Below are 26,144 nucleotides of genomic sequence, written 5' to 3'. Positions count from 1 at the left end.
GCACTATTCAGGGCCTACTCACACAGTAGGCTTATGCTTATACAGTGGGATCTGAAGTATTGTGGGTAGATTAGTTCTGCTATGGCTGGGGGTGCTAAAGTGAACCTGGCCTGAGGTCACCATAGCCTGAGAATGCATTACAGCAGCCGTTTCTGTTGGAGTACTTAGCATAGCAAGGAACCACAGGAGCAGAAACAACAGTAGAGAATCCCACAGAGCTTGTATAATACGAAGTGGAAGAAGTCTGAAATGAGAACTGGAAAAGAATGAAGTGGCATACATGGCTGTAGAAGGTGACAAGTCCACAACACTGAGCTCCTTCTAATAGGATGCCTGTTCTAGTCCATAAGCAACTCTTTCTCTGCAGTAGCTGAAATGTATTAGTAATCTGTGCTTCATGTTTTCACTTCCAACATCTGTCACCTTGACGCAATGTTATTACCTTCATTTCTTGTCATGTTAATTTAGTATAGGCATACAGGTTGAAACAAGGCAATAATTCATGTTTCCAGTTTCGAGCAAATTGAATGGGAAAGGAGCATAGCGTTGTCTGGAAAGCCTTATGGGCTATCTGAAATATGTACAGTACACATAAGGTCAGAACGATCCATTCTCTATCAGGTATAAATGAGGAACTTGGAAGATGACTTATTGAATATAATCAATGAAGAACTGGCACATAACATACAAAAGCAATTACACAATAATATAAGATCACTTGTATTAAAATAAAATACAACCTACTGAATTTAAATAATTAAAATGAAATACAATACAACCCCCACCCGCCCCAGTTAAAATTAGAGGATTTAGAGCGACACTAATTAAAATTTCCCTTGTTCCCTGTTTCTGGGAAATCCCCAGACTGCTGTTACTGTGACTTAGACCTAGGGCTGTGCGATATGACGATATATATCGTATGACGATAGAAAAACGTCTGTCGTTTCATATTATGCTATATCGTTTATATCGTGGTGTCGCAAATTGCAATCTTTACGGCAGTATTTTTCGTCATTAGGACGCTTTGCGTTCTTCCCGATTCTTCCACACGTGTCGGATGCGGCAAGAAATGAGCATCAGAAACACAGACAGACATGAGAGAGACCCGACACACAATAACCAACAGACACTTTAATGCGCAAGCGCACACGGTCCGCCCCGCTCTCGTCACCGGGCTAAACTCGATCTGCAAGCACCCCCATCCACTCTAATTTAGACTGATATCATTTGTATAAAATTAATAAACGTTTGTTTGCATTTTAATGAATTGGAAAGCAATGCAAACACATGCAGAAAGTATAATTTTCTTTTAATTAAGATGGTTCAACAGTTGTATTATTATTATTACTATTATTATAACTATTTTGTATTAACGTGCTGTACAGTCACAGGAGAAATGTCTGTCCAGCAGATGTTAATGCGCCGCTATAGACCCGGCTGTGGTGAATCTGCCTGAATCTGGACCTTTACTGCGCATGTGCTGCGTGATCACTATCACTTGTGTTACTGTTGTTGTGTGACAGTAAATCATGCTGTGTGTGTATATTTGTGCTCTGAGGAAGAGAAGTCGAAACGCGTAAGCACTATGATGTTCACTTTTTCTCTAATGAATAATGTTTGAGACATCGCTAAATATGGACTGTTTTTAGACGGGAGCTGCTGTCCTTCCCTGGGATAAGGCACCCGCATTTAAGATGCATTAAAACTATTGTAACGCCAGCTATTTTAAACTTATGTGTGTGTATATAATATATATATATATATCTCCCATAACACACGTAATAGTAATCACACAACACTTCCCCTGTAATGTGTTGCATTCTGCATATATTTACCATGACAGCCTGCATGTAGTAATTGTTAGTTTTGCTTATTGGAGGATTAACGAAATACTTGTAGTTTGAATGTCTTTGGTCTTATTTTGTGGCTTGTGATTGAAGAAATATTAAGAAATAGATTGTGTATCGCCCAAACGTCTAAAAATATCGAGATATTATTTTTAAGTCATATCGCCCAGCCCTACTTGGCAGACAGTCTCACAGCAGAAGCAACAACATAGTCCCACAGAACACCTACAAAGCAGCAGCGCAATAAATAAATGACATCATGAATTTAATGCAAGAATAATCCTTTAAAACAATGCTCCCTTTCAGGCCGTTAGTTTAATGAAGACGTTTTTAAAATCACAGGGGAATGAGAACCCAGTTGAAAACCAAATGGTTCTGCAGAACAGCCTGTGACATAAGTCGTGTTGCTCATGAATAAGTTTGAGTGCTTTGGTGGGTCCTTGCTAGGCAACATTCCTGAGGCATCATCTGCCTGTTATTCCTCAGCAACATTAGGGATTTTGCATCTGAATGGACCGTTAATCACTTTTGTTCTTGTAACTTGAACTCGTTCAGCCAGCCCAACTTCTGGGTCAGGCGAAGCTTTCAGACGTTTAGCTAATCACGTGGGGAGAGAAAGGAAAGGAAAAGAAAAGTAAAACACAAAGCGATGGAATGGGAATTTATCAAAACAGTTACACGCTCCATAAATTAGTTCTTGGACTTTAATTCGTCACTTTGCTTTCCGAGACTGAGTCCCTGTCTCATTATAGTTTGGATCTGTCTCTGTGTTTATCAGTGGGCGTCTGGAGAGCAGTACGCCCAATTCAATTTGCCTTTTGCTGCTGAGCCTTTGCAACCATTTTCTTTGTTTTCTCCCATTTCTTGGCTTTTCTTTGCCTTTACCCATTTGCATACCCCTGCACCCTGTTCACACAGTAAAACCATCAACCTGCATTTTCTCACCATCTCACTAGGCATAATAAGCTGAAATTCTGGCTTTTCCATTGTATTCCTGATGTTAGCTTGCACAAGATTTTCATAAAAAAAAATTAGGCCTACTTATTTTTAATCAAATGATGCATATTGAGCAGGATTGTGGGAAATGTACAGTATTTGATGACTTGTGTATACATTTTCAATATATACGTGGGTAATAAGCCAGACCAATCATGAGACGCATCTTAGGACTGGGTGGATGTTTTTTTTTTTTTTTTTTTTTTGGTCCACTTTTTCTTTTTCAGGCCTCTGGCTTCCCAGATATTTTTCTCTCAAGAGCTAACTGTCTCTTCTCTACAAATTTGTAAATTGATCCTGATAATGAAGTGAGTTCATAAGTTTTGCAGGTTCTGCTTTTTCTTCAAAAGCATTTCTACTTTGGTAGATATTGGGTACTTACACTGAATGTTCTACATATTATGCTTTTTGTATTGCTTTTCACTTTCTTTAAATTTGATGAAAGCTGTAGGCTATGTTGTACTTAATTACACTCACTGTGATATGTAGGCTATTGTTTTCCTTTTGTGACTACAGGGTAGGGCACCTGCTAGGAAAGTGTGCTTTCCAGAAAACACACACACCTTGTATTTCTGCAAATCATTGGTAGTTTCCAAATATTTGGCCAATAGTCTCTCTTCACAGTTTCAGTGGACCTTCTCCAACACTGTCATTCAAACTGACAGCTAACCACTGCTTTCTGAAACCCTTTCAATCACCTGTCATCCCTTTCAGGCACTTGGAAACACCTCTATAAAGTTGATTGTTTATGAAGGCTGATTGTAGTCTTGGGGGACGTGAGTGCACTGCATTTAGTTGGAGTTTAAAAGCAAATCTGATTTAAGATTGACATCTCTTAGAGATGAATGCAGTCATAGATGCAACCTAAGGACTGAAGAGAGAAAGTAAATAATACATAAATCTGTAATGTTTGCAATACTGTAAGAAAAAAGAAACAAACAAGGAAAATACAAATTTGCACCTGATTTGAATTTGGTGGAATTTTAAATTTTAACAAAACTAAACTGTGGTGGCAAAACATGAATTGCACTTGAAGGGATATAAACATGTAATATGAAACACACTGGGAAAGTTTGCTAGAAATAAACCAAGGATACATTTGTAAGGAATTTCTTTTGTCTTTTTGTCACCCCCCCATATGGCCTGGTATGGTTCCAATGTATTCATAATTATGTGCAGGAAAAAAAGAAACACTGCTTCTAATTATGACCCGAATTCCTTGTTAATTTGTCTTTTCAAATAAGCCAAATCTCTTTAGATGCTAGTGTGAGCTGGGCCCCGACAATGCCGTTTCTGTAAGCTTATGTGAGTTTTGTGTTCATGAGCAGTTCTTTCAACACTGATTGCGACTGTAGGTCCTGTACCAGCTTAGCAAGAGAGTAAATATTTATTTAGTCAGAAGAATGGACTCTATAACAACGTTAGTAGTTGATGGTTTAAGTGTAAAATGTTCCCTACATTTCTGTTAAAAGTTAGCAATGCTAAATAGTTGAAAAATCTTTATTTTGAAAAAGGAATGACTATGCTTTTGCCAGTTTTTGACTAGTTTTATCCTTGCCCAAAATTGTACTGATGGTTGAAATAGTTCACTTTTAAAGTTAGGTTTCTACTACCTCACAGCCACATCGGCTTTTAGATTACTTGCATTAGAATCTGAAGGAGGTTTATCACACTTTATCTAGTCTTAAGGATCATTAGCCTGGGTTGCACACAAAGTGGGAAGAAAAGTGAATACAGTTATGTCCCTACCTATGTAAATGTAAATCAAAATGTGTTCGTATGGGTTTTGAATGAACACAACACATACTGTATTGCAAGTTTGACTGTTAGTGTATATGTAGTTCCTTGAACAACTTGTAAGAAATGAATAAAGATAAAACAAACTTAAGACCCCAGCATCAAGAGTTGATAATCAGACGCCTCTTTCAACAAGTTGATAGCTTTCACAGCATTCGTAGAGTTTACTTTGAATAAGCTGTGCCATATGTCTCCACAGGGATGTGCTGATTTTGTAAACATTTAATAACTTTCAATTGCCTTTTTAAAGTTTGAAATCCAATTGAATATGGTAATCTATCTTTCCTTAAAGTTACTGAGAAATCACAACTCATTTCAGAGTTAAAACTCTTTCTGTGCCAAAGGTGGTTGAAAACCTGCCAGAATACCTAACCGCTATTTTAAGTCACTTTGTCTTAAAAAATATTCACAGACTAGGACACTCTTTAAAGCTTGTTGAAGCGGTTTATAACCCGCATGAGAAATTAAAATAATACAGCTTCTGTTTGCAGTACAGTGTGTGTGTGTGTATGTGTGTTTATATTTATGGTTTAAAATAGAAAAGGTGAATTGAAGAATCCAGCAGATGGATCACATCCAATACGGTCATAAAGTCGTCAGTTCTTAATTCTAAGGACTGGGCCTCTAATCCAGTTTCATGTGTTTGGCTGGGGAGACGGTGGTGGCTGGTCGATCTGGTTTGTAACTCAATGCCCCATGTGCTGCTGGGAGTATAACCCTGCCAAGCAGGGGGCTGTTGCGTGTGTTCATTACCCTGCTTGACAAGCTAACCTGGTTGGATTAAGCTCTTCCTCAACACATGTCTTGATATTAATGCCATGTGATACAGGGGGTGGGAGCACTTGTGCTGGCAACTCAAGAGAGGCAGCTGTCAGAGGGGTTTGTGGGAGAGCAAGTAAGCGACACTTTCACTCACGTCTCCTCCATTCAAGTTTCTAGCAGTTTGTGGCCTTCGCTCGGTCACCTTGTCTAAATCATGGTTGTGGGCTACTGTTCTTGATATAGAAATGGCTACATGCCTTCAAATGTAGTATTTATGGTCCAATTTTTTACTTTATAACCAATATAAAATTGGTTTGGGCATTTTGGATATTAGGTCTGAATTTTTCACTTTCAGCCTTGATTTCAGTCCAGTATTGTTTCCATTGGTGTGATTTTCATGAGGCAAACGGATTTTAGCTTGAACCAGTAAGTTGTGTTTTAAATGCTGCAGCTCCTTTGCGATTTGGAAGCTCTTTGTGTATTTATGTCCAGATTATCTTGTCTGTGACTTCGACAGAAGTGGAGGTTTCAGGAAAGCTGCTGAATTAACTTTTCTTAGGTGGGGGTGGTGAGGGTGTTACTGTAATTTAAGAATTTTAGAGAAATTACATTTTCATTTATCTGAGCCTGAGATATGACAATTTCTCCTTTCTGGTGCCAGAGTCTGCTTATGAATGAAAGTAAGTAGTGGGGTGCTTTCAGTGTTGTTTGGTCCGTCTGAGTGGGTTGCCCAGTATAATAGATTAGCTTCACTCTGGGAGCTGGGGTCTCTCTCTTTGCTTAGCTGACCTAGACAACGGAACAATAGGCTGCCATGGAGATGACTTCATTAGGCAGAAGGCTCTGCGGTGGGCCTGCAGACTGCGTGAAAGATTCTTGTAATGGCCTGGCCTTTGGGCATAAATGCACTCCCTCTGCACACAATGAAACGGAACGAGAAACACCTTCCAGCTCGTTCCTTGACACAACAGAAGTCCTGTTCAGCAACAACCTCTCCTGTTTCTTTATCAGGCTTGGGGGAAAAATAATAACAAAAAAGCAAGCCGCAGCTCTCCCATGGTTTACTTTAAAGTCAGATGTTTCAGTTCAGCATTGCTGTACAGATTATAAATATAATATCTAAAGGAATTTGCCAGCCAAACGGCTACATACCAGATGCACTTTAGAGAATGTAGTCCAAACCTTCAGTAAGCTGTGCAGCATGGCTGGGACATCAAAAGATCTGTGAAATTGGCAGCCTGCATCTTAAAAAAAACTTGAGGGATATTGCATCATTAACACCGCTTTAAGGATTCTGTGATTTAAAATCAATGGTACACATTCAATGAGAGAAAGGGTGGTCTAGATGTAACTGTAGGAATGCAGGTTTTACCCAAACAAGTGTGTAAGTTTGACTTGAGTGTGGGACTTCATGGTTGTGGCATGTGGCCTTTATTCCTAGCAAAAGGTGTTCCATCACGAGGAAACAAAATCTAAAATTTAGCTGGGTAGATTGAAGGTGTTTGAAGCTTTACCCAGGTCCCCTGTGCAAGCTTTGTGCCCCATAAAACCCCTTTTTGCATGGCATCAAGGTCAGGCAGGAGGGAGGGGGTGGGGTGTGGTTTCTCTTGTGTTAGCCCATTGAAATGTAAGTTCAAAAATTCAAAATCAAATTGGGAAAGCTGAGAGCCACTGAGAAAAATTGGCCATCTGCTTTGAGGAGAGCTGGATTATCCTTCAGGCAGCCGTTGATCCGGGGGACTGGTGTTCTCACTGGAGGGGTATCCCCCTGATACGCTGTGCTGATTGAGATAAATTTAAGTAGCCTTCAGGGGATTCCCTGCAAGAAGCCCAGCACTAATGAATTAGGCCTTGCAGTGCCTGCGGACATGTTGAGCTGAGGGATAGGTTAACTGCTGCCTGGCAGTTGGGAGCTTGCAGCAGTGAAGCTAAAGGCCCTGCCCAGTATGTCCTGCCCAGTTCCTGGACAGTTGTGAAACTGCTTCTCTTCGCTGTCAGTGTGCCAGGGGTGGATAACGCTTAGTAAATCACCCCCTTGAGGGTCAGGTCTGAGTATCAAGGTTTTGTTTTGACAGTTGCCGGTGTTCGTAATTCACACTCTTGCTTAAGATAAGCGTGTAACTTGTGGCATTCAGGCTATTCAGAGGAACTGCCCCTCCACTCTTTTGCAGTATTCCTTCTCCATTAGACCATATAGGTTGTTTAATTAAATTCCCTTTCAGTATTTGAAGTATGTATGAAGTTAAATGATAGATTCCTGTAGTAGTCAAGGTATGCAGAATGGAATGCTGAGATTAACTCAAGAGGATAAATCCTGTGCTGTGAAACCCTGATCTACCAAGAATGCAATTTGCGGCTGAGCTGTAATTTTTAGTACTCTTCTGATTGTCCCAAATGTTTCATACATATAATTTCAGGGATGGTTGTAGCATCGAATGTCATGGCTTATAAAAGCCCAGTTTCTGTTAGGAGTGTCAGTACAGGTCTACACCATATAACATATCTGTTTCCATTATTCCTACATGTAGACACGAGCAGTGTTTTCATTAATGCTGGATTAATCAAAACCCAGGTTGCTTTGCATGTACACCACTTTATTAATGCTAATGGTATCATATTCAATCCAGATGTTACATTTAAAATAACAATGGTCCTCGAAACGTGGCGTCTAACCAGCACATTAATCTGATTATGATCTCTCTATTAGAGGTTTTTCTAAAGGGGTACTAATCACTAACGCAAGTGCAGCACAATGTCAGGCCAAGTCTTTGACCAGGGGTGGAAAGCCTTGGGCCTGTTCCGGAATGCTTTCACTGTACATAACATGCAGCACACAATGCGTCTGCTGTCATTTCCTTGCTGTTATTGTCATAGCATGTAATGAAAATAGACTGCGGATACTATCGCCGAGAGCCAAAGCACGAGATCTGAAACCTGCCGAGGACTGCCTTGTGTCTTACTTTGTGGTGTACTGCAGTCTGTGATCTGATTTTCTAACTTTTATCTGTCTTTGGCAGCCTGATTCATTCTACTGCAGGGAAGGAGCACCTGAGAAGTCTTCCGTTGTCCATGGTTCATGAAACAAATTAATGTGCAAACACTATTATATAAAGAAGTGCAATACCTATAAAACATCTCGGGTGTCTTACCACGCAGTCCACTTTTTTGTAATAATGTATTAATTACAGATGTAATTAAGTACAGAAACAGCCTTGGGAATTATTTCAAACTCGCAGGCAGTGGGATGGGCAAGAGGCACTAAGGGGCCACACATGGTCAGCCATCAGGCCCTATTTTTTCCTCTGCATATTTCCTCTTCTCTCAGCCCTGCGCAGGGTGATTGCTGCTATAACCCGGCCGCATGGTTCTGGGTGTATCTGCCTGCGTGCATTGTGGGCCAAAGTTCAGCTATGCGGTTCATTGTTTTTCGGCGGGTTACAGGATGTTTGTAGGAGATAGCTGATAGTGCCACACAAAGAGGGAGGGCTGGAGTGGCAGACCACACTCCCTGCAGAGAGAGAGAGAGAGAGAGAGAGAGAGAGAGAGATGTCTCTAGCTCTAGGTGGGGCCAATGCTGAGCAAAATTCGTATAGAAGTTTATGAAGACTCGCAAGAATATTGATCAATGACCACTCCCCTTTTAATAATAATTATAATAATTTCCCCCCCTTGCAAGTGTCAATACCTGCCAGATCACCTTGTTGACCTGAATATCACATTCCTTTCCTTGTGCCCCTAACATAAATAAGTGTAATGGAATGTGAAATTCATGTGAATTACCATACAGTTTATGTGCAATGATGGCAATGCTTCTCTCGCAAAGGAGACTGGAATCCTTTTCATCTGCAGTCAACAGGTAGCCACTTGTAATCTGTCAGACAGACCATTATTAATACAGAGAGCGAGGTGATGTCATGTTTTCATGTTTGTTGTCTTGGCTGAAAATGTTATTTCATTACAAGGCTTATGTCTGGAATCATTTGTTTGCATACAGTATTGCACGTGTTATGGAGATGCCCAGGTTAATTCTGACATAAATGGCCATATACAAACACATCTGCGGCCATGATATATCTATTGTGATCTACAGGAACACATGAATCCTGCACTGTTTGCACCCGGGGAGTCTTTACATCCAGAGCTCCAAGACTCATGGAACAGTCTAACTCAGAACATTAGAGACGTACCTTAATTTATTCTACTTAAAGCATGTATGAAAAGTAGGTATTTACTAACGCATGTAGTTTGATTGTAGACTTTGATTGAGGAAGCAAGTCCCAGCAGCAAAACCTTCCCCAAAACACTCATGGGTCTCTCCATTATCAGGGAGGAATGATGAAATTGTGGCACTCCATCCCACTGTTATTAAAGTAGTATCTTTTAGTTCGGCTTTCAAATTGTGCAAGTGCCTCCAGTGTTTTCCACAAACAGCAAATCTATAGTGTATAATTTACACTGTAGTAATTTATACCGAATCAAACATCGCTTTCAGCTTTTTTCAGCTTTTGCTAACATTATTTAAACTAGTATAAATGTAGTATTAATACTTTATTCAGATTTTTGTCATGGTGCTGAATTAATGATTTATCGTTTGCTGATTTCAGGAAGTACGTGGGAAAAGTTCGGTCAGTACCATTGCAAAACCACACGAACACCACCTTTTGTGACTCCAATGTGACCCTCCTGCTGTTGCTCTGAGCTTTTGAAACCCTATTTTTTAAAATACTTACATAAAACACAGAAAAGACTGTTTAAAAAAAAAAAAGTGGTAATCTGCTCCGTAATGCATTACATTGTGTTGCATGACTGTGACAGAGGTGTGTTGGTGCTCTCTTTCGCAGACAGCAAAGCCATTGTAGATGGGAACCTGAAGCTCATCTTAGGCATGGTTTGGACCCTCATCCTGCACTACTCCATCTCTATGCCCGTGTGGGAGGACGAGGGCGACGAGGATGCCAAGAAGCAGACCCCCAAGCAGAGGCTGCTGGGCTGGATCCAGAACAAGGTCCCCGATCTTCCCATCACCAACTTCAGCAACAACTGGCAGGACGGCCGGGCGCTGGGGGCTCTGGTCGACAGCTGTGCCCCAGGTAGGCCTGTCCCTTGCGTCCGCCCCATGTGTCCGCCGGGGCCACATTCATCCACATTATTTCATTAGTTGTTGTGTTTTAATTGCTATTCAAGCAAGACGTTGAATTGGAGATTAAGATCTTTCATTTCAAGGGAGACTGAGAGATTGGGCAGGAAATTGACTCAAATTCTAATTAAATGCAGCTTTTTGTACAATTTCCAATGTCCAACACACCAAAATAAAAATAATTGGTTGCTTTGGCGTTTATGTGCTAAAAGAAAGCCTCTCAAGGGTCATAGTCTCTCTTCTGGTCTGAGTGAAAGTTGAAGGGTGCTGTAGTGAAGGGCGGTGAACTGACTCTGGTGTATACTGTGCTGCAGGTCTGTGTCCAGACTGGGAGACCTGGGACACCGTGAAGCCTGTGGAGAATGCCAGGGAGGCTATGCAGCAGGCTGACGACTGGCTGGGCATCCCCCAGGTAAGGAGGGTCTCTCCTCCACCATCACTGGAGCACCAGCAGGGACACCGGGAGGATCTCTGTGCTGTGGTCCCATGTTAGCATGACACTCACTCACTCACTCAGACACAGGAAGAATGATGTGCAGCCCTGGTTGGTTCATTGTCTCAAAGTGGTTTTACTTTACTCTTTTATCAGCCAAATAGGTACTCACGCAAAGGATGGCTGGAGATCAGAAACAACTTGGTCTCAGAGTAGGGTCTGGTCTTTTCTTCTAACAAGTAGCAGCCCTGTTTTACAAATTTTACAAAAGCCTATTTGATGTGGGCAGAGTATTTATTCTTGCTAGTTGCAAGTTTAAATGGAACCAAATCACAGGCAAAGGGAAAAGTGACTGCAGTGACTCCCAAGATAATGGGTAAATGTATTAGTAATAAGCAAAATAAACCAGTATTGAGTTTCCCTTTATTTGTTTTCTCGGCATTGCATACACTGACATTGGTATGAATCTCCTCTCATTCAGACATATCTGAAAGGCCTGTGTTTTGCCTGGCAGTAGCCATCGAATAGGGTTGCGTTTCTTCAACAAACACCAACCTAGGATTTTATACAGTCGCTATTGTTCTTCAGTAAAATGGGAGTCAGCTTTTGATCAATGGGATGCAATTTTGCAACTAAATTTCTATTTGCGTACAAGGTGGTGACCTGTTAAAAATAATTTATTCATCACATTAAGCAAACGGGTCACTCCTTTGAATCATATGTAGCAAACAGATAGGTGTGTGCCATTCTGATACAGCAGATGGAACAGAAACTGCTCTCTCAAGCCACGCCTTTGTACACCAAGCTATCTGTCCAATCCCGGGCTTTATCAGGAGGCCTCTACTCATGGCCTAGGAGTCCCTGCCCGAGCCTGCCTGAGCAATCTTGGCTGCAGTCATTATTGTGGCTTGCTGCAATATCATTAAACTGATCCTATAAATGCACCTCTGATTCCGTGAGCTGTGTCTCATCACAACATTTTGAGGTACAAAGAACATGGGGAGTTGAGGTTTGAGTTTTCTGGCTCTGGTTAGTGGAAAGATATCTGCTTCTAGAGTATGTGTGTGTCATGTGGGACCGTAAGATAATCTGTCTGCGTGTGTATGTGCAAAATATAGTGTGTCCCAACATCTTTTCCTGTCTGCCTCTAGGTCAGTGTGTACATGTGTGTGTCCTGACATCCCTCCCTGTGTGTCTCTAGGTCATTACCCCAGAAGAGATCATTGACCCTAATGTGGACGAGCACTCTGTGATGACCTACCTGTCACAGTTCCCCAAGGCCAAGCTGAAGCCGGGGGCTCCCCTAAAACCCAAACTCAACCCTAAGAAAGCACGGGCCTATGGACCAGGTAGGCCTCCCCAGCACACAGACAGAGCAGCCAGCTGGAAAAGGTTCCATGCATGGTATAAAAAAAAAAGGTTGACTTCTTCTGATGGGGGCAAGGTAGTGTGTTTTACACACATTGTTCGTATTTGTTGAAGAGAACTGTACATATATTCCATCTCTGTGACTGTTGCTTTGTGTAACTGTTTGTTTTAAAGTGTAAGAGATATAATTTCATGATTCATGAAAAGCCTGTGGGGCCCACTTTGGTGTTGAGTTTTTATTTCTCAGAGAAAAAAAAGGGGCAAAGAAAAGGTTTACTCCAAGGAGACCTTTTCACCACAGGACATCCCCGTGTTTATGATAAAGGCGTCAGCGTTTCAGAACACACTAACACAGTGAAGTTGTGACTGAGGCCTCTCACTAGCTGTTCCTATAAGCTTTTGAAATACTTTGTTTTATATAAAACATTTAAAAAGATATTGATCGAAAGGCAGAAAACTGTTTATTAAAAACAAAAAAACTTTGTAAACTGTATAGAAACAACTTTTCGTACAAATTGCACTTTATTTACCTTGGTAATTCAAAGGTTTCTGTGAATTAAACAAAAAACTAACAAACAAACAAAAGTTTAGTCCACAGTATACTGTAGACACCTTGTAGATCCCTATACATGTCCTCTTAAATTCATCGCCAATGATATGTCATTGTACTGTCAGTAGGTACAAACTCAAAAATGTAAGACAATAAAAGTTGTGACTTTTTTCCAAAAAACATACATAACTATATATCTGTCAATTTCTGTGGGGTGCTGTTAGTTTTGTGTGGCCATAGTCTACAGTTCACACAGTCCTCAAATCAAAGCCTTAGCCTTCTTCAAATGAGCAGCTTTATCAGAAAAGCCACTTGCTTCTGACAGATCAGTGACGAGAGCAATGATCTGGGCTACAGATGAGTAGTGGAGGAAGATCAAACACACAAACGTTAATGAAAAAGTGAAATGCTGAAAATTAAACAAAGTAATGCTGTAAACTCACTATCCTGGTATTGTGAATACTTGAATCAAACCGTGGAAAAACAAAGAACAGCAAAACTATTGATAGTGCTTAATCAGACAAGTGCACCCTGAAAGAACACAACTGTTACTCAGTGTTGCAACATCACATTTTCATGTTTGTGTTCAGTACCCTTAGTTTGTATTTTATCACCAATCGGTTTAATTTTGCTTACACAATCGGAAAATGTCTTAGCTGCCCTGATTTTAGATTTATTTATTTTTCTTTCTGTGATGGTTTTAAAGTGTTTATTCTTCAGTAAAATATACTGTAAAAGGCCTATTAAAAAGATAAAAAATAAATAAATAAAATCACTGTGTAGTGTTTCAGTGGCCCGTTAAAGAAGTGTTTTGATTTGGGAGTGTTTAGCACTTCTCTTAGCCGGACCGAGCATACATCAAAATTAGAGCCAGTGAATGGGATCTCTGTGCGTCTGCTCATTGACTGCATATCTGGGAGCCGGCCTGGGAAAAGCTACTGCAAAAACATTCATTCATTTTCAGTTGCTGACTACATAAAGTTTTTTGTTATTGTTCAAAATGCTTTATTGAAAGAGCTGGTTGAGATGACCGCCGCAGAGTCCTGACAGTAGTCCAGCACACTGCAAGAAAGTATTAGCATGATAAGCAAATCTATCTTGTTTGACATATAAAAGTAGAGGAAAGTTAAAACCAAAAGCCCTCCCTTGCCAAGACAATCATCTTGCCCCATTGGCGTCTCATTTTCCTTGATTAGTGCTTATTTCCACAAAACAAAGGTAAATCTAGGAGCTATGCTACAAGTATTGCTTCACGTACCATTTCCTTTTGAAAATAGCAAAAATAAATACTGAAAATCAAGAGATTTAACTGAATCATATCTAATTGAAAATATATAAAAATTGTACCGAAAAAATCTGACGGCCGAATGCTCTTGGCGGTAGTAATTTTTTGGGGTTAGATCTGGCTTTTTTCATATTTAAATTTTATTTTTATTAGAAGGCTTCTGGTGCCAAAGATGGTTGTGTTTCATATATAGATTAACAAATATGCATGTAATTGTTTACTGTGCAAATCTTTAATTGAAAAGCCATTTTGGGAAAGACAATTATGGATAATTAATCCATGGGAACACTTCAAAAACAATGAGAGGAAAAACCTGTTCACTAGCCTCAACAATAGCAGGCTTCCAAGTCTGATTGGTATCATTTAATTGCAGCCTGAGCAGGACTTGCGGAATGTTAATTTTTCACCGAATTTTTCCGAATGGACATTGGAAACTTTGCGTAAGTTTTTTTTTTTATCCCAAGCCAAGAGTCAGGACTGGAATACTGCCGATGCCTTGATTTGTGCGAAAAATAGATTACCTTATTGAAGATGATATTAACAGTAGACTGGCATGTAGCAACCTTGCATGCCTACATATGTTTTTAGCCCTCATTTTCGTCATATGTTTAGGTTGGTTCAAACTCTCTGGGATTTACTTTCTCTCACAAATGTCTTCAGATTTTTTCTTGTAAAAACAGAGAATTAAAACTTTAAATGCCTGACAAGCCTGTTCATTAGGTTTTACCAGATTCTCTGTAAGGAGCTACATGTAAGTACAGAGTGCCTCTTAAGCATATGATGACTGATTGAACACACAATTAAGTCCTCCATATTAATCCAAGAGAATGGATATTACAGTCTTGTGAGCTTGGAAACTGAGTAGCGTCTGTATTTGGGTGTGTGTGTTGTTTAGGAATTGAGCCCACTGGGAACAGAGTGATGCGGCCAGCTGTCTTCACCGTGGATACCTTCAGTGCAGGCCAGGGCCAGGTGACCGTGTACATCGAGGACCCTGTTGGAACCAGAGAGGAGGTGGGCTGTCACGCATTGCCACAAACTCGGGACAATCCTCTTGACTGGGAATGCTAGCTGAGGCTTGTGTCCTCTTCAATTATAGGTTAAAGTGTCACTAGCACATTACTGTCTGTCATTCTTCAATTCCCTGTTTTATAAAGATATAAAGTATAAATCAGTTTCATGTTTTGATTTATTTTGGTCCAGGCCTAAAACAGCTTATGTTTTACAATCATTCTTGAGAGAAGTTTTCTCCAAATCTTTAAATGCAGGCGTATTGGACTATGAAGCCCCAACTTAAACTGAAAACAATGACGGGGAATCAGTATGTTAGGATTTGCAGATGGGTGTGTAGCTATTAAGCAATGAAATACAAGGAAAATGCATATGACTTAATCCCCATTTTTATGATCCGTGGGCCTACTGCATACATGCTGTAACATGCAAAAACAATAAGAACAGCAGGGCTTTTCAATCATATGTCAACCAGTTTTTTGCCACAGAAAAACTTTCAATCAGATCTGTTAAAGACCGGTTTACCAGCAATCCTGAGACCTATGGTAATTCCCTGGAAACTTAGACATTGCCAGACCTTATGAAGGCTAATTTGTTCAGTATCTTTATCTTTGCGGAACACCCCACCTGAGCTAGTAGACAGTGACTCTGCGCTAGCTGTATTGGCTTTGTAGTAGGTGTTTAGCATTGATCTGTGGCATTGTCAGGGCCATGTTATGAAGCCTTCATAGGGAGATTATTATTTATTTATTTATTTAAGAATTCTCATTCCTTGTGTAGGACATTGTGATTCACTAACAACCAAGCTCATTAGAGACACCATATAAACGTAGAAATGAGTGCAGAGCAGAACTCATTTGATGGTGTTTACTCTACAAATAAGTGATAAGAATCATGACGGGGCTATTGTATTTGGTCTTTTTGCAAGATGTTTGATCATCCAGTATTTCTTACCACAGTGTACCTCTTTTCGACAGGTTAAACCGGTCTTTAATGAAGGCAAGAACAAAACCTACACTGTGACCTATATCCCCAAGGTGGTGGGCCCTCACAAGGTATGCGTCTGCTTCCACATCATTCCCAGACACTGGGGCCTGTGCAGTGATCAGTTCATTGCTGCCATGTATGATATTCTCAGAAACATTATTTGGGTAAAATTATGGGAAAACTTGGCAATGGTCTTTTCGTGTTCCTTCAAAATAAAATTAGGCCAGCTCAGAAGCAAGGTAAATGGTTTGTTGTTCAACTTCTACTTGTAGTCCAGTCTCTCCATATTGTTTTTAATACCTTTTCTTATGTATGTAACTGGGGTAAACTGCTTTTTGATATCTTAGATTGCTTTTCATACCACTGAGAATAGAGTATATTGTAAAATATTTTATGTCATGACTGTATTCAAAAGATCAGTTTGGAAAGGTCCAAAGCAGATCAGTCAGTGAATGAGGTTAGTAGAAAATCTTTACAGTGTAAAAGTTGTTTAAACATACTTTTGTAGCTTTCAGATTCTAGTTTGGTATTCAAATCCTATTCAAAGTGTTGTAGCACCTTGTTCTTTACTGTGTGTTTGGTCTAGTGCACTGACCTTCTGTTGACTCCTACCGTTTCATGTTTGTCCAGGTGACAGTGCTGTTTGCAGGGCAACACATCTCCAAGAGCCCCTTTGAGGTCAATGTGGACAAAGCCCAGGGAGACCCCAGCAAAGTCACAGCCAAGGGGCCGGGTCTTGAGCCCCTGGGAAACATCGCCAACAAGCCCACCTACTTCGACATCTACACTGCAGGTTTGTATGCTCTGATAGATAGCCTTGTTTCCTGTGTGACTTTCCATGTAAATTTGGAGAGGTACACCATGACTGTTTTTCATTTAAAAGAGTATTTTTTCAATTTATTTTTAATTTCTCACTTGTTGCACTGTTGCTACTGCCCACAATGCAAAGTACCAAATCCAGGAACAAATGGCATTGTATGAGGACATGAGCAATTGAGGTGGTTAAACAAATTAACCATGCCCAGTGCCCTCAAACATATTTCTTAACACTGTGAAATACTAACTAAGTTCCACACCTAATTTCCTGCCATACAAAATGTTGTTTTCCAAAATCTGTCATATAATGACCAGAGGAAATGCAATCCTTATAAAAGTAGGTACATTTGCACAATATTTTTACACTTGTACATAGCCCTTTCCCCCCATACACATACACACATAGTATATAAGAAGATTGTAATTTCATATTACATACAATCACAAGAGTAGCTCAGATGAAGCACCCATCTATTAAACTGATGCTTTCCTGTTGCACAATATTTATCATCAACAGACCTATATCTCTTGGCTGTACCATGGCTTGCTTGACTTTATCCTATCCATAGCAGGCCACGGTAAATAACAGCAGAGGGCTAGGTAGATGTGTACAACAGGGACTAAGTTCATAACAAATAAAATGCAGGAAAATAACAGATTATATGAGACATCCGTTGAATACCTCTTCAAATAAGGTATGGTGCCAAAGCTAGACTGCACATTTCTATTTAGTATTGACTATTTAAATATGACTTCCTCCAGTAAGGGCCTGAAGCTCAGTCTAAAGCAGGAAGGCCCTCGGCTCATGAAAGAATCCCTCTATTTCTGTTTGCTACACAGGGGCCGGCTTGGGAGATGTTACTGTGGCAATCAGGGACCCCCAAGGCAACAAGAACTCTGTGGAGGTGATGATGGAGGACAGAGGGGACAATGTGTACCACTGCACCTACAAACCCGTCCAGGCTGGCCCACATTCTGTCGACATCAGCTTCGCCGGGATCTCCATTCCCAGGAGCCCCTTCACTGTCGATGTTGGTCAAGGTACACACCCAAGTCCAGCAATCTTCCTCCTCCATGCAGATGTCTAGGAGGGGGCAGAGCATCTGTCGCATTGTGTTGCATGTATTTGAGCAGGAACGCTCACTTTGATTTGATTTACGTTTGCCCCCTAAGAGCACAGTTGTTCTGTGTTTTTGTTAGTTTTATTTTAATTTTAAATCTAAAAACACAGAAGGGGGGAAAGGATTTGTAAATACAATAAGGTAAATTGCAGATGTGTACTGGTATGACCATAACTTTAATTGTCCTGCTTGCTTTGCTTCCCTGAAAACATCCACAATTAAACTTTTCTGTTCTGGGTGTTGGCTTGCCTTTCCCCTTATGGCACTGTGGGCTATGAGTTTGAATGGCTTTTTCCTGAACATTGCCTATGTTCTCTGAACAATGATATGGCAGGAGAACCCCCAAACTTCCTTAATGTCCCCTAGTGATGTCTTGTTTCCTTTTTCAATCAATTTCCTGTGTGTGTGAGTGCTAGCGGTCTCCTTTTCTTTTTCTTAGTATTTTGTGCTGTCCTGTTACCCTCCTCTCATCTTCTCTGCTTCCTCAGGCTCCTGCTCCTTTCTTTCCACCCTGTTCTCCCCAAACCCAGCTGAATGCCTTGCCTATGAATGAGGCTGTAAAGTTCGTTCAGCAGAGCCCAGTCATCATGCTTCGCAGTGCAGCCGAAATGTAGGTTGCAGCCTTGCACTCTGTTCTACGTTGTGTGTGTGTGTGTGCGTGTGCATGTGGGCTTGTGTGCGTAGACCTGTGTGTGTGTGCGCGTCTGCATGTGTGCGTCTGTTCTTTTGAATATTAATTCAGTAACCTCAATAATAAAAAATAAAACGTTAGAACTACTCAAGAAATAGCAACATAGGAGCATCCTGTAGGAGGAAACTGCTCAACTATCAAATCCCCCCTTTCAGTTTCATTGCCCCACAGTGTCTGCAGCCATCTGTTTTGCACCCAGCTGCGTGAGAAAAATTGATAATTAAACCACGCCTCGGAAGTCCTTTACAATATCCATAAAGCTTTCATAAACCTATTTGTAAGCCAGTACACTCCTGTGTTGTGTGTGGCTGGCTGGTTTTGAGCTGCCAGTTTGACTCTGAGCTGAGTTGTGAACAGATTTTTGATTTCTTGGAAACCTGGACAGACCTGAAATTCATCCATTTGACATGTGCTTCAAGATGACAAGCAGCAGTTGCACATGCTTGGCACAGACTGGGTTTTGGCCCAGGTGGGACCGGGCCATTGAGCTTGTGCCCATGATAGGGGATAGAGGTGTGAGGTGCCAAAGGCACCCCAGTCTGGGAAAACACAGGCACATAGACCTTGCATTTTTATATTTTTTAATGCCTGCCTATGGATTTATTTGTATTAAAAAACAAAAAACAAATGTATTTGCCTTCAGTCAACAAATATAGATAAATACATCAATATCAGTAATAAAACTAATAGTAATATACAGACATAAATGCTTGTTGTGGAAGTATTGTACTGTACTTGTATAAAACACATATTTAGAAACACACCTAAAATAAACCCGAGACAATTAGGTGACTTACAGGCAACTTTCATTTGCTCCTAAATAATAATAATAATTTTTAAATCTTCCCCTGGTGATTCTGTCTTGCACTGTTGAACTGGCAGCCAGGCAGTGTGCCGTCCTGTTTCCACTCCTCCCCAGCGCAGTGTGTGTGGACACAGGTCAGTGCTGCAAGCGGAAGCAGCACCGCGCACAGTCTGGCTTCCATCGCTGGTGTACATGAAAGCCGGTGTGGTGACAGGAGGCTCGTAAAATCCCAAATTCCTACTCTCTGAGGCAGGCTTTTCCTGGTCCAGCACCGCAGCAGCCAGCTGTGTTTATGACATGAGCCATTCTCCTTTAATTATTTGTAGCTTCACGGTGTAAAGCACAGTCGTTTTATTGTGATAGTGTTTTAATACTCTGTGCTGCGTGCGAAACCCAACAGGCATCTATTGTTTCATTGGAAAAAAACTGAAACAATGTTCCCTAGAAAAGCTAGCAATCCTCTGTTCCTTCTATATTTTTTATTTTATTATTTAGATGTAACATAAGTCTCTTCAACATGTCTTCTGTTGCCTTGCCTGATGAGAAAAGCAGATCTTGGGGACTAAAACGTGACTGAAGGTGCTTTGAATTCAGTTTTATTTTTAATTTAAAATAACATCCAATATATTAAAATAATTTCTCTTTTAATATCTCAGCTGTGATGACCACAGTATTTAGCCCAGATTTCTTTTTTCTTTAACAAGCTAAAGGATTGGATAAACTGAATGTAACCACAGTATTGGGGTTCAGTCCCAAGTCTTATTTTGCTTGATACAAGACTGCGGTGCTTTTGTCACAATACAGTATTTATAAGCAGCAGGTTTTGCACACATGAAACCTCTACTACGGTATAAACTGTCACCCTTTCCATTATTCCAATTTTTTTTGCTTACTGTTAATGAAATGTAAAGATCTATCTTCCAGTGCTTACACTGTTTACACCTTGTTTTTATGTTGTAAATGACTGTACATTTATTCTCAGGGAATCAGGAAATAGTCCACTTTCTAAAGCCTGTTAGATCCTACCTAGGAACAACTGTGGATTCAAACTGGTTTTAAATGCGGTAGAATCGGTTACGATTTTGAATTAAATGTGAACAATGTGTCAATGTGAACATCGGATTTAAAAATCAATAACAAAACGCAACATAGTATTAATTCTTGACCTTGTATGGGTCATCAGGTGTACTAAAGTTGAATAGCAATAAAGAGATGAATAGGCACTGAGGGTGTAGCTCTGTCACCACAATGGCCATCTTATGTGGGGTGTGATGGGTAAAGTATACAGGAAAGGGGTCAGTATCCTCCTCCTCTTTTCTTGATCCTTCAAAGGTGAGGTTGAGGCCGGGACTCGCACCTCCTCAGTGAGAGTCTGAGGTAAAGACATGGAGTCACTGAGGAAGTGAGCAGGCTTTAAATCATGAATTCAAGGTCGAGCGCTGAGGATTGGTCTGAAAATTCACTCTGCAAAGGCCCCTGCTGCTCACAACCCAAGTTATTTAAATATATATATATTATACCTTTTACTTTTCATGGAAATGTGTTTTATGGTTATTTTGTTTTTACTGAGCGCAAAGCTCATTTCTTTCATCGACTGCTCTTTTTAATGTGGAGAAGGACCAAAGAGATCTATGGTCTATGGTGTAGCTGGAAAGTTATTTATTTGATTTTAATGCAGATTGGGTGATATAGCATTATTGGCAGGATGTAATGTGTTTATGCATTCACGTATGACGAGTTCTCAGAATTCTCAGAATCAGAGTTCTCTGGATATGAAAGAAATTAGATAGTAATGAGGTTAAGACTTGCTCTGCTCTTTCTGAGCGGGCTATTTTCCCTGCAGTAACTGTAAGAAATGTTATGAAATTGCCACAGCAACATCACTACATTGAGTTCAGGATGTTCTCAGTAACCTTGCAGATGTGTTACTTTAAGTAGCAGGAAACACCATCCCTCATCTGCAGGCTAGCATACATGACAGAGGAGGACATTTGGCTTTTTGTTTCTTCTCTGGTGAAAATGTTTTTCTTTGAATGTAATAAACCATCTCACACAGATTTTAAATTATTGCCACCTTGTCCAAGCCAGACTAAAGAGCACAACGTGAATTAAAACCCAAGGAAAACACACTGCTGAGATCATTACAGTGAGAAAATTTAAGAGGGGATGTGGTACTTCATTAGAAACTGACACGTTGGGTTTGCCGAGGTCAGAAGACGGACTGACAGTGGATAAATACAGTTTTGTTTCCTTGTCCGTGTGGAGTGAAGGCCCCTGACTCGAGAAAAAGGAAAGCGTGTGTTATTTCTTTCAGGGGGTTGTCAGTCACGGCTCAACTGGCAGGCGGAGGTGGAATGTGTCTTCACCTCAGAATAAAGACATGCGTGGGTGTCACTGCTGACAAAGCGGAATTGTTAATTGACTTCTGATGTAATGTCCGTGTCTGGGTCTGTACTGAAGAGCGAACCCATGGCACATAGACAGGGAGTCTGAGAAAAGTCCTGACTCACTTTCGTGTCTTGTCTCTGCTCATGCATGCACCTCTGTGGCCCAGGCCTGGCTTTGACCAGCTACTCAAACACATTGTGGCTAGATACCATTTGGTGATGTATATATTTATATATAAATGCTCTGATTAATCCTTTAACTTAAGAGTATTCAGCTCTAGTTGCAGTGGAATGCAGGCCTGCAAGTGTTATAGGTGAAACCACACCCTACTTCAAACCTAGCAGAAAGGGCCTACCATTACTCAGGCCATTAATTCAGGCCATTCATTATTCAACATGAATGAAAACACTATGGGTACCACTTCTAGAGTTTACCGAGCAGTGTTGGGGGTGACTTAAAGACCTTGGCCTGGTCTCCCCTGATACAGCTGTGTGTTTTTTCAGCCTCCAACCCCAACGCCTGTCGTGCGAGCGGCCGTGGCCTCCAGCCCCGAGGGGTCAGGGTGAAACAGGTTGCTGATTTCAAAGTGGACACGCGGAGCGCAGGCAGCGGGGACCTGAAGGTGGCTATCAAGGGACCAAGTAAGTGGGTGCCGTTGTCTGTGACAATGTAGCGTTCATTACTTCAACGCCAACATTACAGTTGATACTGTGACTTGGTTTTACAGTTCTCCCACCACATCAGGGTTTAATAGTCCTCTGTGTAGACTGGAGGTGCAAATTGACACATTTCATCAATCAAAATGTATCCCAGAGCATGACTGAATGCAGTGTAAGGCAGTGGGGGACTGGGGAAAACAAAGAATTCTGTGCAATGGGAGACACAATTCCATTACGTCTATCAATACATTTTCAGTGGAATTGGTTAAGTGCGTGATGCAGCACTAATCACTTGACTGTTACAAGTAATTAAAGAAATTTAAATGCATATTTACATATTACCAAATTAAGGATCGGTGATTAAATGGGAAACGGAAACCTTCTCTATTATTGTACAAGTTCACACTCGCGTTGTTGGTTACAGAGATGAGACCGTTGATCAGTGGCTGATAGCGGAGGCCTCCATGATAGCCACAAAGGATAGGTATGTGGGAAGACTGGATAAACCACATTTGCATAGTTGTGTCTAAGGCTGCAGTGCCAACCCACAGAGAGGATTGCCCAGAGGCAGAGTTATACAACAATAAACAAAAGGGTGAATTTAATTGCATGTTTTTTACAGGATTATTTTTGGTTCTCTACAGATATTTGTAACCACAGTTTGAAAGTTGTTAGAAAATAATTATGTCAAAAGCTGTCACTTCCTCATGGATAGCTGTAGCTGCCAATTAAATTGTTGGTGGTTATATGTGGTCACTTGGAATGGTTCTAGGCTTAGCCAGGTCTTTATCATATCTGTGAAGCTTCACAGAAGTATGACAATTAAATATCACAAGTTACGGTCAGTTGTACATGATGAGACTAAGACAAACTTTCATTACCAGGCATGAGACATGCCAACCTCTGTTGATAATCACCCAATAATATTGTATTGTGATGTTCTGGACAATGGTGCACATTGATGGTATGTTATATTGAGCATTTGTGCATCAACCACAAAAGTATGGCCACAGAGCTAGGAGTGGAGCACAGTGCTTCAAGGAGAATCCATTTAGATGTCCTGGCCCACTGGTCACCACTGGGATGCTGCCCAGACTCCTTTAAATAAACCATAAACAGAGCTGGGTTTTGGTGTGTCTGTAGCTCCAATACTTTAAGATAAACACAAGACGCTGTATAGGATCTTGTGCTAAAGGTGGAAGCCAATTTCACCATCCAAAGCTTCACTATCCAAGACCTCCTTTCTTACTACATTAATCATGTTGCTGCTTTTACCTTGGGGATCAAGTCAAGTGTCCAGAATCTGCTCTCTCAATAATGCCAGCTCTACTTCCTCTGCACAATATTCAGCCACGGAGCAGCTGTCTTCATCATCGTCAAGGCTTTCTATGCTTTGCCAAGTCCCTGTAAGATTGAAATTAAGTAGTTCTCAGTCTTGGCGGGGGCATTGGTGAGGACAGTTTGGGGCAAGGGGTCTGAGTGGCAGGCAGGGGGAATGTTTCTCGCCCCAGATGGAGCAGGCAGAACTGTGAGCTGGCGAGTTGTCAGCCTGTGTGATTAATGGACCTGCTGGCGGGAGATGTTTTGACAGGCCTGACTTTCTTGTTGAATGTTTTGTGCCCTGCAGAAGGCCTGGAGGAGCCCGTGAAGCAGAAGGAGATTCAGGATGGAGTGAACGCTTTTGAGTATTACCCCCACTCCCCGGGCAAGCACTCTGTGTCCATCACCTGGGCTGGCCAGCACATTCCCAAGAGGTGAGAGACTACACAGCTTCCTTTAGATGACCATTGCACTGGTATATACAAGTCTGATATTTGTATGTATTTATTTGATGTATTGGTCAGAGAACACTTCTGATAAAGCTTTTTTTTTTCTTTCGATTTTATATGAAGTATCCTGCACTAGAATGTGTAACTTATATTATAACCCCTATCTCTACAACAAGGCTATGAAGTGGTAATAATGAGATCTGGACGAGTAACAAATGTATCAATTCCTGTATTCTTTCCATTCCCATAAAATACGCTCCAATACACAGTAAATGAGGAAAGTTTCACTATCAGTTAAGGGTGCTTGCTCCAATACTAGTTTAAAAAAAAAAAAAAATATTTCAACACACATATACAAATGAATCAGCTTAATTTACATCACAGCTATTCACATTTTGCAAAGATTTCCCACCAGAACACTCAGTATATCAGGTTTTAGTATGCAAGTTGCTATAAACGTGTATTTTTCTTATTACAGCATGCTTTGCTAAATACTTTACATCATCTTTAAATCCAGAGAAGTGTGGATGCTTGTTGTTGTGCAGCATGAACTCTCCGGGTTAGGGGTTAACTCATGGAGTGACGGCTCTGGGGTCCTCAGTACAGGGGCACAGGGGACCTCCACCGACAGCCATTAATGTATGAGCTCTGTGTGAAGCTCATTACATTATCCAGAGCTGCCGAGGCAAGGCTGATAAATGTGGAGTAGTAAATTCAGTAGGATTAATTTAATGAGCAAATGGGTTAGAAATGGGGTGCTTTTTCATTCTTTTTTCTTGGAGGTGGTCGGGGGGGGTAATCATAAGGAAATTAAGTCATTTTTACAGTGCATGGATATATATATATATATATATATATATATTTTACAACAAAACAGAGCAGGAAAGCTTATAAAATAACGCAATGCTGCAATAAGCGATAATTTTCCACGTCTTCATTAGAGAAGCCTTAAGCAGGCGGGAGGCTGGGTCAGGCGCTGTGAACTCTGGGTTAGGAGCACCTGGGATGTTTAATGCAGACAGGGAGGCTGCTACTAGAGTCCCAGGTGATGGTATTCAGCACAGCCATTATGCGAGATCATGGTTGGTGATTGAGGTAGCCATTTGCAGTAACGCTGGGGCACACCAAAAACCCACATTGACAAACCTCTGCATCTCACTCGGCCTGCCTCCTTTCCACAGAGCTTTCATGACACAGGGCCTTATACGTCTTAATTTCTTGTATCTGTTTAATTTGGCTTCAGATTTGTGTTTTGTATTTTTTCATGCTATTCCTCTACAGATAAAAGTTGTTGGGTATCGTTATTGTAACTTTTTCTTAATTAGTTATCCTAATCTGGAAGTGATTTATTGTTAATTGGCTTTGTATTTTGGCAAGTTTAAAGAGTTTTCAGAAAACCAAAGAAAATATTCTACAAAGTAAAATATCAATTACACACCTGAACTTCTTTCATTTGAACAACTTTTAAAAAGTCTCAGTTTTGTCTGATACACTAAGTGTAAAGCCAATGGCAAATATCCTAAAATTTTGGTTACTTGATTACAATCTAGGTATTCCAATTGTATTGTGCTCACTAATGATAAAGAAGAAAGGACAAAAGGACTGATTTATTGTTACATTACACAGATATGAGTAAGGCATTTTACACTCATAATGTTCCAGACTGTTTCCCTAATGCTGTCCTATACTGAAATATGACATTTTACAACATTTGTGGACCTG

General features: G+C 40.7%; 1 protein-coding gene across 2 annotated transcripts in view; it reads left to right on the top strand.

Annotated features, from left to right (window-relative positions):
• flnba (filamin B a) overlaps positions 1-26,144 on the top strand; it is a 100,663-nt gene that overhangs the window by 36,713 nt on the left and 37,806 nt on the right. For both annotated transcript variants that reach the window (XM_066698233.1, XM_066698232.1), the window contains exons 2-10: positions 10,244-10,492; positions 10,854-10,951; positions 12,174-12,321; positions 15,071-15,189; positions 16,164-16,241; positions 16,804-16,966; positions 17,830-18,030; positions 22,498-22,635; positions 24,281-24,407. In XM_066698233.1, coding sequence (XP_066554330.1) covers positions 10,244-10,492; positions 10,854-10,951; positions 12,174-12,321; positions 15,071-15,189; positions 16,164-16,241; positions 16,804-16,966; positions 17,830-18,030; positions 22,498-22,635; positions 24,281-24,407 — 1,321 coding nt within the window. The remainder of the gene's footprint in view (positions 1-10,243; positions 10,493-10,853; positions 10,952-12,173; positions 12,322-15,070; positions 15,190-16,163; positions 16,242-16,803; positions 16,967-17,829; positions 18,031-22,497; positions 22,636-24,280; positions 24,408-26,144) is intronic.

This window comes from Amia ocellicauda, chromosome 3, assembly GCF_036373705.1.
Source record: "Amia ocellicauda isolate fAmiCal2 chromosome 3, fAmiCal2.hap1, whole genome shotgun sequence".
In the NCBI taxonomy this organism is placed as follows: domain Eukaryota; kingdom Metazoa; phylum Chordata; class Actinopteri; order Amiiformes; family Amiidae; genus Amia; species Amia ocellicauda.
The sequence above is the reverse complement of the archived record's forward strand: the minus strand, read 5'-3'. Positions and strand labels throughout refer to the sequence as shown.